The sequence below is a fragment of the Caloenas nicobarica genome, chromosome 7 (genome assembly GCF_036013445.1).
Source record: "Caloenas nicobarica isolate bCalNic1 chromosome 7, bCalNic1.hap1, whole genome shotgun sequence".
Taxonomy (NCBI): Eukaryota; Metazoa; Chordata; class Aves; order Columbiformes; family Columbidae; genus Caloenas; species Caloenas nicobarica.
Genome location: NC_088251.1, coordinates 14,703,001 through 14,716,318, shown reverse-complemented (window position 1 = coordinate 14,716,318; position 13,318 = coordinate 14,703,001). Strand labels below are relative to the sequence as shown.

Sequence of the window (13,318 nt, the reverse complement as noted above, 5' to 3'; positions counted from 1 at the left end):
CACATCTGTGAAAAGAAAGATGAACTTGCAGTTAAAGCAGAAGACTAGACTGTCAGTAGAGCTAGAGGACAACTTTTACTTCTGGTTCTCCTCAGGTTTTGGTCTGAGCCTGGCTAGGATGCCCCTTTTCTCCTTTGTTACTTTGCAGGGTGTTGGCAGATTTATGTTATTGCTCCCTAAGCCGACAGAGCCTCAGGGAGAAGACACTAAGTAGTAATACAGCTCTGATCCTGAAAAATGGTAGAGAAAAACTTCAGAGTGATCAGGTAAAAAAGGTGAAGCAAAACACCCCAGAGAATGAATTTTCCCCCAGCGTGCTGGGGAGCGAATGTCCCCAGTCTCAAAGCAGCTCCCAAGAGGCCAGAACAGGGAGACCTGCATGTGGGAGTGGGAAGAGAGAAGCAGGAAAACTGCACACAGAAAATGCAGAATATGGACAACTGAATATGAAAAATATGTGAAATGTTTTAAATTAAATTGACAGAAAATAGGATTCAAAAACCAACCAAAAACTTCTAACACTGATAATATCATCCAGTTGCAAAAACCAACCAGAAGCTAGAAGAAAATAATCGCATTAGGTTAAAAAAAACTTAAGATTAGCTGTATGTTCATTTTAACATGTATGTAAACATTAACAATCCTTAGGCTGCCTATTAATTCACATGTGGCATATTTACACTATTTATGATATTATGCCCCATGCTGGGACCATCCCATTACAGAGTCACGGTAGTGGCTCCATACTTAAGGTGAATTCTGCAAGACATCACCTCTTTCCCATTGTTCTCTTGCAGTAAGATTACTTTTGGGCAAGAATTTACCATTTGGTTTCAGCCCACAAGGGAATCTCCTTGGGAACTGACAAACTGATTTAAACAGCTGTGGAATAATTTACTGGGTTTTGTGGGTTTTTTTAAAGAACAAAAGGCTTTGAGAGCTTTTGGTGGTTTATGCAACAACAAGAAGAATGTTTGGCTTGTAAGTGTCCACTTTTTCTTAGGCTTTCCCCTTGCCTCCCATAGGGATCATACTTGACTGCAATTCTGACTACAACCATTGGCAAGTGCAGCTTTCCCAAGACGCTTGTCTAACACAGCCTTTTAGAAAAGCAGACAGACCTGGGGAGAGAGAAGGTGCCAGAGGAATGGAGCCCAAATCAACATCAGGTGTATATAAACAAAAACGATGCTGAAGTACAAAACATGCTTCAACAGACACCATGTTTCCAGATCCCCAAATGTCTAATAAGGAAATGTTAAACAGCATTATCCCCTTTTACAGATGGAAGAACTGAGATGGAAAAGCAGAATGTGACGAAGACAAAAGATGTCAAAAAATCCGGAGCCATAATTCCTAATCTAATATTCCTCCTGTGAAGCCTCGTTGCTTACTACAAATAAATTATTTCTTCCCTAGATGTCAGTTGTAAAAGTATCTTTTGAAGTTTTCAACAGAAAAAAAAAAAAAAAAAAGCTGTGACTCCAGCACTCACCCCAAGAAACAATGGGAGGATTAATTACGGTTTGTGAAACACTCAAACTACAGGGGAAACCCCCAGGAGGAAGTTTGTATTTCCATATTCTGACCAGAGCTTGTAAGGCACACAATAAATACAACTCTGGGTGCAAAGCAAACAACACAAATAGAATAAAATAAAATATTGAACAGCTGTTTGTTAAGTGAATACTGTTCATCCCACACACTAAACTTTATTTCTGCCTCAGGCTGCTGGGAGTGGGGAGAATCATACTGAGGCCAAAATAAAATTTGACTTCAAAGGGTTAAATAGTAGCAATGTTACAAAAAATTGAAACTGTTTCTCATAGAGTAAAATATTAGACAACCTTAACAGGCAGAACTGCAAGCCCCACTAATGATTATAGGAGAAATACAACTGGTTTAGATAGTACAAAAGGTCTGTGACTTATCAGGTTAACTTTTTTGCAGAGATGTAATGTCTTACAAGCCATAATCTACGTGGATATCACAACTCTTCATTTTTAAAGGAGGGGGAGGGAAGAGGATGCACCGTTATAAAGTAAGGAAAGTCAAAACACCACAGTAAGCAAAGATAGTGAGATCTGCCTAGAACTAAAACCAAACAAAACCTCACCCACACAACCCTTGCTTTCCAGCTCATCTCTTTACTGCTCCCAACCTAAAGGTAAGCGATGCAAAGCTGAGGGGGGTGTGAACTCACAGCGGGGCCACACCAGCAGCCTGGACATCTGAGGGTGCAGTGCACTGGTTTTTGGCTCCTCTTGCAAACTGGTAAGATTTTACTTACTTTCTGATACTTACAGTATCAGAAAATGGGAAGTGAAGAGAGCCTGTGTCTTGATTAGAAAAATGAAAGGAAAGTAGCACAGACACCGTGTGCAGAATGACAGAGCCTTCCTCTTCAATCATTACAACTTCTTTGGGACTTATGGGGAAGGAGAAAAGTAATGCCTGAAAAACACTGTACCGAGGGCAAGGAAGGGAGAACAGAAACTGTGTTAATCAGAAGTAGCTGGATTGCCCTGCACTGCAAACATTAATATTTTGCAATATTTCTTTTCCTTCCCAGAAATCACCCCCTTGTATCACTCTTTTTTGCACATTATTTTTTTCCTTTACAAAAATACCAGTTTTCCTAAGACTGACATTGAGATCTAACAGTCATTAATTCCCGTCTATTTTTAGAATATACTTGAGAAAATTGCAATTTTATTAAACCTCTAGGAAAAAAAAAAGAGATCACGTCAATCTTCTTAGCAATTAGAGTCGCCAAATATTTCAAATTATAATTTCTTGTTGATATGCGAATAAACTGACAAATATTGGGGAAAAAAACCTATTGACAAAAAAGACAAAAAACACCCCCAAACCAACAAAACACAACAAAAAGGAGCATTAGGAAATCAACACAGTATTTGATCTCTCTTTTTTTGCTGCTGAAAGCCACATGGCATGCATAGTATTTTTAACTGAGGAGTCTCATTTCAAATATATGCCGAGGAATCTTATTTCAAACATATACTAAATAAGGAGGGGAGTAATAAAACAGGCAGTCCCTTACTCTAATTTTATCCGTCTCCCTCCTCTTTCCTTGATGCAGTGAAACTTTAAATCCAACACCAAACCCTGTCTCTCTCTCCCTTTTTTTTTTTTGTAAACAGTGATCAACATTTTCCTAAATGACCCCCGAAAGGACCTACTTCGAAACTACTCATTAGTAACAGCCACGTTTGCAATATTAACCTGGATGTCGCTGTTTATTAAGATCTTTTAAGGGGTTTAGAATGAAGACACACTGCCGGTGTACAGGGAGCACAGAAGGGGTAATTTAAAACCCATGTTTTTCCTCCCCCTCACCGAAAACATGCCCAGCATTGTGCAGCTGTGCTGCCAGCTTCATCACTCCCTCCATCTCCACTCTTGCTAATTAAAAGGTTGATCACAGAACAATGCTCTTCTCATTAATTTCGGCTTTCTGATTGGGCAGGATTCCCGCTCGCTCCGCCTGATCTTTTCCACACTGCTGAAGTTAATGTGACAGGAGCCCGAAGATGGATTACCCGCTGCCATATTGCCCATCACCTCCAATCAGCAGCTATCTGGGTAAACTGATTGTTCTAATTTGCTCTCATTATTTTTACAATATCAGGAGAAAATAACGCACACAGCTCACTGTCAAAGCCGTGAAAATCAGCCATTAGTTAAACTCAGACACTGAGTGGCTTTATTAGAAGCACTGCAGTATATTGATGCAGCTTCGGTAAACTAAGATAATATCTGCCCTCTTGAAACACACTTTTTTGGGTGTATTTATGTTGAAAGAAAATATTTATTAGGATATTTTTGGAAATGCTCGCTGTCTCAGCCTGTTATTTTGATGCACTGGCAGACAACGAAGATTAAGAACAATGGAAGCTTGACTTCCACATGAAGAAGGGCAAAATATGCAGCATTATCCGCACGGCAGCCTGCCTGCACATCTCAGCCACTATTTTACAGTTTAAGTAAAAATCATCTCAGTACAAATACAACACGTGAATATGTAAATACACCCCAAAATAGCATGAAATACAGTACTACCATAAAGACAAACACAGTACGGGCATAATTGTGTGAGCTGTACATACAAGGTCAACAATTTAGTTTTGGGTTTGGGTGGTTTTGGTTTGGTTTTTTTGCTAAGCAAAGGAGCCTGCATAGCCCAGCATCAAAACACAGGGACTGAGAACAGGAGCTCCAAATGATCAGGGAAACTGTTTTGTACAGCTGGGAACAATTTTTTTCCCCTATGAAAAAGCTTTGTGTTGCCACAACTTGGGAATGAGTCAGAGCAGAAATGTCACTCCGTGCTGAAGACTCACAGGATCCCACAGTTAAGAAATGAATAAAGTATTGTTAGCGGTACTAAATCAGGCATTTTTACACTGCAGTGGCGGTAAGAACTACATTGAAAATCCTGGACCTCTGACAGCCTCTAAGCTGCATGTAAAGGGACCTACCTTATTTTGCCTGCTGCCTATCCGTGTCTTAGCAAAGGGAAATGCTAAATAGAGGGATTAACAGAAATACGATATCTTAAATCTTGCTAAACATAAACTTTAAACTGGTGTCTACGATACTGTAACTCGCCATGTGCTCTAAGAGTGACAGGCAGAGCACAGCAAACTGATTTTACTTTTAAATAATATCTAAATTGGATTAGCTCTTTGTGTAGATCTGCATGAACCAGAGGGGACATTCATCATTGTGCCAAAAAAGTTAAATTCACTGGGGAACACTCAAAGTGAATGGTTCTAGACCTACATTTTCTCTCTCAGACACATCATCAAGATGCTGTGCCAATATGCATGAAGCCGGCTAGGAGCTACACGAAAGACAATGGGAGAGTACCAGGATACCAGAAAAGGTTTAATTTTTCCCTCTGTAGATTATGAACTGCTTGGGACAGGATCTGTGGCTTGTCTGTCTCAGAAGCACAGAGCATCCCTTTCAGTACTTGAGCTTCTTTTTTAATATTTAAATGGCTTAAATATAAGGAAGGGTACCCTCTTCCCTCCCCCTCCAAAACAGATGTCATTCTAGTTCCTGTTCCTCCTCCTCCTCCTCCGCTGTAATTTAAAACGCTACAATTTTCATCACTGCTTTTTAAAATTTTTAAATCCTCATCAGCTAGAGCCTTGCATTTGGGGGTTGATTTTTCCTCCCCCCTAGAAAAGCCACCTCCCAGCTTTGTTTGGTATTTCTTTTGACCCTTGCTAACGGTTTTCTCTCGGAGGGGCGTGCCATGCTTTTCTCCTTAAAATTCCTGTACTGAAAGACTGCACCACACCACACTCCACAAAACGTGCTGATGGCACAAATTACAAGCCCCCAGCCGAACACTCCAGCCCCCACCATTCGGGCAGATTTATGTGGGCTCTTGCCGACGTTATTACAAGTCAGAGTTTATTGGGAAATTGTTACATTATGCGGAGTGTCTAACAAATTGCTTATGCTGCTATAATTGGATTACAACAGCCGCTTGCTCCCACCGGTAAGATTAGGCAAGTAGGACTCCTGCCGATCTCTGAGCGTTAGCAGTAATTTTATTTGCCTTGCCTCTCTCTTTCCTAACAACATGCCTCTTTCCCTGCCAGCTGTCTGCTGAAAAGGCACAGGCTTGTTCCTTGGCCCTAACAATGCAATTACAGCCCTGCAGATCGCACTGTTTGTGCATTAAGTACAGAGCCAAAACGAGGCGAATTGATCGTTTGACTTTTGGAGGAGCCATGTGATCTCTGCGTGCGGGTGATCCGGCACGCATGGCTGGGCAGTGCTGCAGCACACGCCGCAGGATGAACCCGCTCCGCGCGATTTCCCCTCCCCTGGCCGCTCCAAACAGCAAAGGCGTTGGGGTCCACCCTGCATTAACCCCCATCGGTCTACAGAAACAGGCTCATTTTTAGCAGCTCTCTTGCTAGGCTAAACTCAGAACTCGCTCTGCCTTCTCAAATGTGACACTTGCCCAGGCCGATGGCTTCCCTGCAGTGGGCTGACCTATGAAACTATTAACCCAGCATTTCACCACACAAGCTTTAGCACAAGAATTGGACATATTTTTCAAACAACTTTTTCGGTTCTTGCATTTGAAAAATCTTGAAGACATACCTAGTTAATGTCACAATGATGGTGTTTGTATTCTCCACCATCGGAGGGTGCTGCCAGTGCAGATGACTAGTTAAGAAGCAATGCTTCTCTTGGTGCCTGCAACCGTTTGCCACTGAAGCCATCAATGATTTGGATTTCAAACTGTTTCACATTTCTAGCACGAAAGATCCCAAAGTACCTTTTTAAGTGCAAGTTCAGTTCGTTTGATAACTCTTATCCTGGTGAACACTCCTTACAGGCTTAACATGACAGGACCCAAGTGAAGACCTCAAGACTGTAATTCTTTATGCAGAGTATCAATCACCAAACCAGCGAACGCCCAGAGTGGAACTACAGTGTGTGACACTACACACAATACAGTGCAGGGGAATTTTAATTAAGGATGCCAGATCAAGTTCTAAATTTTAAAAGATTTCTCTTTCAACTTCAGTGCCTGTATTTCGTATACTCTGCATATGACCTGCCTGACGATCCTTACTGCAGAGCTTTGAGAACTGATCTCCAGATTACACTCAGAGATCCTCAGCTATAAGGCAATTCAGGAGTTAACTATTAATATTTCTTCAAAGTCTCTTTTGTATAAAAAAACCGCGTAATTCTTTTTTAATTCTTGGCTTCATTGACACACAAAGTCATTTTGGTGGTAAGAGAGGCAGAAATGACAACTACTCCACTGTGTTTGCATAACTGAAGACTAAAGAAGCCTGTTTACATGTAGTTTAACACTCAAAAGAAACTCTGAACAGCTGAAATGCCTTATAAATAGCTCAGACCCAGAGGAAGTGCAAACGTCTGCATTGTGAATTGTAGATCTTAATTACAGACAATGGCTGGTACAGCAAGTAGCACAAAAAAAAAAAAGTGAAACAGTTGCACTGTTCATGGTTGGCAATAATTCTTCAGGAAAATATTTACTATCAATCAGTTATGAGAAAAGGGACTCTACGCTCATAAAACAGCACGTTGCTTCTCATACCAGGACCATTTTGCTTCAGCATAATCTGAATTTAAACAGCTTGTTTCCTGCGGATATAATTTTGGAAATAAATAAAACAAGTCTATCAAAATCTGGAGAATGTGTATGGTGTGGTGGGGGGAGCAGGAATATCACATTTCTTTCTCAGTCATTTGCCAATAGGTTATCAGACCAAAGGGAAGCTAAGGCATAAAGATTGTCTTGACCTAAAAAAATATATATAAAAAATGAGAAACTCACAATTAAGATAAAAGTAGAGATATTACTAAGGAATGAAGATCGTCATTAGGTCAGCCCTTTTAGATAAATGCCTGATGCTATGTTTTTGCTTATGCTGTCTAAATACTGAAAATTCAGAGTTTCAAAGCATCTTTTGAACATTAAGTAATTCCAGCAATGTCCCTGCAATACCTACCATTTCACACAACCTTCCTTTTACAGAAATAATACCTACAACAGAAGGATAAAACGACATGCTTAAATCTCTATTAACGAGTGGCTGAGGCAGCATTCATCCAGCTTGCAACAGCCCTAAAAACTATTGTCCCAGAGACAGGTATATCCAAGCCACAGAAGGGGACACTGCCAGCAAAGGGTTTGGAGCTGGAAGCATGTCCCCTGACAGCCCCTCTGCGCCATTACATAGAAGCTTAATACTAAAAATTAAGGTAGGAAGGAATATACTTTCTCATTAAAATAGTGGAAGGAGTATCAGGAAACTGAATGTAACTAGTCAAATAATATTTGTTTATGATTAAATTGCTCTAATTTCAATCTCAAGGACTGGAAGGGCTTCAAAAGCATGGGAAAACTACACATTATCTGAAGATACACTGACGTAGTGGTATCTCGCAGCAGAAATCTGAGTTGGTTATGTTGTTCACGCAAAGCAAATGCAGGGACACTCAGGAAAGAGGAGCCATCAATCTGTGACATAAAGGGACTTGAGAGTACAAGAGGGACACTCTTCAGATCCATTTGTCCTACTGCCAACTGAAACATTCAGCCTGGAATCCTAAGTGTTTGCTTATTAAAGAGTACTCATGGTTTCTCCTTTGAATTCATATAAAAATCCTGAACTCAATGTTATTATTGTGCAGACTATTTTTATCCTAAAAATTCAGAAGCAGCGATACAGAACGAAGTGACAAAGGAAGGCAGATTTCAATTACCAACTACTTCCACCACTCCTTGCTTTAGCTGAATCATCCTTGAACGTAAAATGTGCGGCTATAGCTAAATAATACTATAAGTCTTTGAAAGAAAATTTCACATAGCGTACTTGTGCCAAGCCCTGTTCTGTGTTTCCAAAATTGTGCAGAACATAGCTCTGTCCCCCGTACATCACAAACAGCTGGCCGAGCAGGCAAAACATCACTACATGCTTAAGCAAGAATTTTCATCCACGCGTCTAAAAACCGTAACAGCTAGATTTCACAACATTTCTGCAAGGAGAGTACTATTCAGTTCCCCTTTTGAAGAGGAACAAGAAAAACTATCCTGGCCACAGAGAATAAAAATCACAGTGCTAAAAACAAAGTTTGTCGGGACCTGAAAAAGCAGGACCAGTTATCACAAGTGGGTAGCAAGGAGTGGCCTGAAACAGAAGTCTAATTTTTCATGGGTGGTGTGCTTGCCTGTATTTTTCTTCCTCCAATTTCACTTAGAGGCAGAGAACCTCTCCCAGCTGCTGCTGAGTTCAGAACTAAGCAGAGCCTGGGGATGCTGTACGGCATTTCGAAGGTGTCTTTGTGCTGTCTGTGGCAGGTGTAGCATAGGGTGCCCATCTCTGGCACATGTGTGAAAGAATTCAATGTGCAAAATGAAACTTAGAACTCTTCTTTATGTAGCAGATACAGACGAACTGGAACTGACTGCAGGAGTTAATAAACAGTAAAGACCTATCTGATGAATACAGGAAATGGGTATTGACTGCGGAACTCTGTGAGATCAGCTGGACACCAGTCTCTTGCTGGGAATGGAAAGAGCACTTGGAAACAGAAGGATACGTACATGATCCAGGGAAGTGCAAAATCTAATGGACTCCAAGCGAACAGCAAGACTCAGACCTAATACAGCCCACATTATGAAAGGCTGAAAAGGTAAAGACATCTGTTTGAAAACAGAAATATATATAATCCATCCAAGCAAAAACTCAGCCAAGAAGGCTGGAGACACATCAGAGCATCCCCCACTGCACAGCAAATAGAAAGTGTGAAGGTCGCCACAGAAAGTACGTGGTCCCGGATGCAGAACAGAAGAGAAACTTGTTTGCACACCCAGGAGCATCACAAGAATCCTAGTGACATACCAGCTGCCAGGGGATTTTTAACGGTGCCCCTCTCTAATTGAGGATGAAGCACACACCATCACCATTATCTGGCCTGAAGATACTGGCTTACAAAATATGGAACAAACAATAGGAACAGATGCTCATTTGGCCAGATTTCAATAAGGCTCATTAAAACCAAACACCCTGTCCTTGGAGCTCAGGTTCATGCTACATTTCTACCTTATTTAAGCATCTAACACAAATTCCTGAGAAAGCAGTCCACTTGTGGTTGCACACCAGTAGTATCATAAAAAGAAATCCTCTCAGACATTTTTTGGTATCTACCGAGACAAACAGGAGTATTATGTGTGTGTGTGCGCACACAAATATAAAAACACAATTGGAGATTGCATTTCCTTTTTAAAGACATTAAGTTAAATATACATCAGACCTGTTGATCACTCAAATGCAATGGGCAAAAAGATGCCAAAAGATTAACGGAAAAACTCCTGAGGATGGAAGAGAATCGATATTACATATCACAAAGGTGACATTTCTGCATCACAATATATAATTTTTAATTCAAGATCCAACCTCTTCAGTCAAAACATAAGCACACTTGAAACAATTTCCACTGATCCTTATTTGCTTTTATCCAAATACACCCAAGTCCCATCAATGGAGTTTCAGAGGATAAATACCAGAAATGCACAGCTAAGAACAAAATACAAAATTTCATCAGAATGTGATATTCTAGTTTTATTTTTAAATGCCTGAATACAACTAGATAATTCACAGGTTTGCAAAAGCCACTGAGCACCTGGCTTCACAGTCAGCATAACACTGTATAGAAGACTAGGCAGGCAAGGTTTCCTAACAGACAGACTTCTTTGAGTGGTCAAAAAGGCAGTAGCCCTACACTACTCTCCATACTCAAAAATGCATACATGTTTATTATAAATTCCTTTTCCCTCCATTTTAGAAAGAATACCAGTTGTAAGTTACCCTGACTGTCCTGTACAGACGCATTCCTCCACAAGAGACCTTGATAGATGGACAGTGCTTCAGTCTGAAAAAAAATAGCCCAACATCTATGTCCATGGCCTTAAGCGAACTTCACATCATTCTTTGAACAAACTTTAGAAACATCAAGTACATCATCAGCACATGGCATTAATATAGTCTTAATAGAGCACGATCTTCTTTTTCACAAGTAGGTGCAGAATCAGAAATTCTGTTTTTGGAAAAGACATCGTCCCTTGCAGACAGACTGAAACTTTCGAAAAGCATGTCATAATGCTGACTGTGGCTCCCAGTCAGGGCTGATATTGCTCTACAGAATCAGAAAAGGTAAATAATGATTTCCAAAGTAATCCTTTTTGTCTTTCAATGCCGCTTTAAAACAAACAAACAAACCCTCTTTTTCCAAGAGTGCTACAGATAAAGAAACCCACAATTACACTTTACAGCGTTTACCCTTTTGATGAAACTTTTTGAAGTCCAAGGCTGTAAGACACATCAATCACAGAGGATAAAACTCACCATGTGCACAAGGCCAGGAGAAGGCCTCTGAACTCCCTAAATCCCATTTAAGTTCTTCAGCTAGGGAACGTTCAATAGTTGTGCCATTTGCCTATGCCATCACTGAGCCATCTGCATTTAGGTAACTGGATTTATAAATGCTTCAACACTCCTGGAATTTGAAAGACAAGCTTTCTTAGAACCTATTTCATTTTGGTTTGTAGTTGGGAAGGCAAAAGAAAGGAGTACAATAACCAGGCAATCTAGTATTAGGGGAAATATATCCCCAGAAAAGTCCTTAGGTTTTTTTAATCTATATATATAAAATACATGTATGTGTATGTGTGTACATAAAGATGCATGTATAGATGTATATATATGTTTTTTCATCTATATATATGTGATTGGCTTATAGCATATATACACATACATTGTCCTACAGCATATAAAGACACAATACTTTAAAACATATGCTTTTTCATCTCCAGAGCGATGGTTCAAATTCATCCTCAATAACATGAAACAAGTCTGGCTGTTTCTGCCTTGCGCCCTCCCCATACCTCTTACCATGATCTCACTGAAACGTAGTTTTGGGAAAGTTTATGATTTGGGGCATTAGCATGTTAAAAGTTATGTCATTTCAGTTAAAAGAGGCATCATGTAGATTAGCTGTAGTTCTTGCACATCCTTGCTCCTTGGTAAGACGATCAGGTCAAACAAGATGCTACAGAGCAGATGGGGTTGAATGGGTTTACTCTAGCTAGCTTGCTGTGAGCTGCTTTGTGGCATTAGAATGATGCTGTACACCAGTGTAATTCAGGCAGAGCTGCTCTGGTTGCTCAAAGAGTTTCACCAACTTCGTATCATACAGCACCTTAGGAAGCAGTGTGCAATACCAGCCATCTCAAGCTAAGAATGGAGATGTCAGTATTAAATATTAGCACTTTGTACCAAGACTGGTAGCTTCTCTCAGAAGCGCTTCAGGTAACCTGACATATCAAGCACAGTTTACGAGCACTAAGCCACCTGCAAGCACCATGACAAACTTTTATGATGGCCAATTCCCTGACAGGAGACAAAAGTAATGGGATATCCGAATTTCACCAGCAAAATCCCAGCAAATATTTAGCTGGGAAATTATCTTAAAGGTCAATAAAAAAGTGGGCCCTGAAGGGACAAGGCACCTTTAACAACCATTTAAAGTATGAAAAAAAGGGACTTCAAGAAGATCAAGGAGTAAATAACTGAAAGAGAAAACAGGCTTTTGAGTGGTCAGGTTTGTGGTGCCAGAGGAGCAACAAAATGCCAGCTGGTTTCGGGAACAGATGGCTGCGTGCACTGATCTGTCCTGCATGCCCATTCCAAACTTCCTTTCAGTGGAAATACGAAGCTTACGCAAGGATAAATGCATCCTTCACACAGTCTTTCTATACATCGTGCATCACAGTTCAAATGTTTTCCATTCACAAACAGCCCTACATGTATGTTATTATACGCTAGTTATGCTGAATTTTAGGAAAAGAGAGCAGCTAATGGCACCTCATCTTTTCCAATCACATCTACTACAGTTCTCAAGGAATAACTTTTCTCTGATGGGCTAATATATCCATTTTCTTACCATTCTTACTGCCATATCTCCCTACTCCCTTTCCCTTAAATACAGCATTCACTGTATCTTAATTGAAAAGTCTTTCTTTTTTGCACCTCCCCTCCGGTAGCTAAGAAAAGGAACCATGATACAAAGAGCTCTCATGCAGTATTTTCAGCATATATCTGGACATTTATCATTTGAAGTTGCCACAGCTAATTACATGGCAGGAATAGGTCATCCCACTGGAAAAGCCTATTACTCGTATAGCAAAATGAACCCTTCAATCCTAGGATAGCTCAGGACTCAAGAAATCATTTCCAACAAAGAAAAACAGCAAATCTGAAAAGTCTACACTGAAGGACAGAAAAGCCTACCCCAAATACTTGCTTTCTGTATATTTTTTTTTTCTAATGGTATTTTTTAACAAGAACTTTTCCTTAATTAACAATGAACAATCTCTTAAAAAAACCCTCAAAACCAAAATTGTTCTCTTACTTACTTTGGCCACACAGTTTTCAGTCTTCATAGCAGTGCTTCCTAGACATACTGTTTCCTGGTTTAAGCACAGTCTGGCACAGCTGTTGTAGGTCTGCAGAAATATTAAAATGGTTATGAATAGAAGAGCACGATTTTCTTTCAGGCACTGCATTTTTGGCACAGGAACCCACAACAACTCTACTACATTTTCTTTTTCCTAAGGTGTAAATGTTTAGAACCAAAATAAACTAGTTTACAGCACAAGCCTATGTTGAGGGCACACATGTCCTCTGAGAAGCTACGTACAATTTTACAGCTTTGAGATACAAAG

General features: G+C 40.2%; 1 protein-coding gene across 4 annotated transcripts in view; it reads right to left on the bottom strand.

The window, feature by feature from the left end:
• Positions 1-13,318, bottom strand: part of BTRC (beta-transducin repeat containing E3 ubiquitin protein ligase) — a 123,760-nt gene that overhangs the window by 49,184 nt on the left and 61,258 nt on the right. For all 4 annotated transcript variants that reach the window (XM_065638610.1, XM_065638612.1, XM_065638611.1 and 1 more), the window contains one exon: positions 13,010-13,099. In XM_065638610.1, coding sequence (XP_065494682.1) covers positions 13,010-13,099 — 90 coding nt within the window. The remainder of the gene's footprint in view (positions 1-13,009; positions 13,100-13,318) is intronic.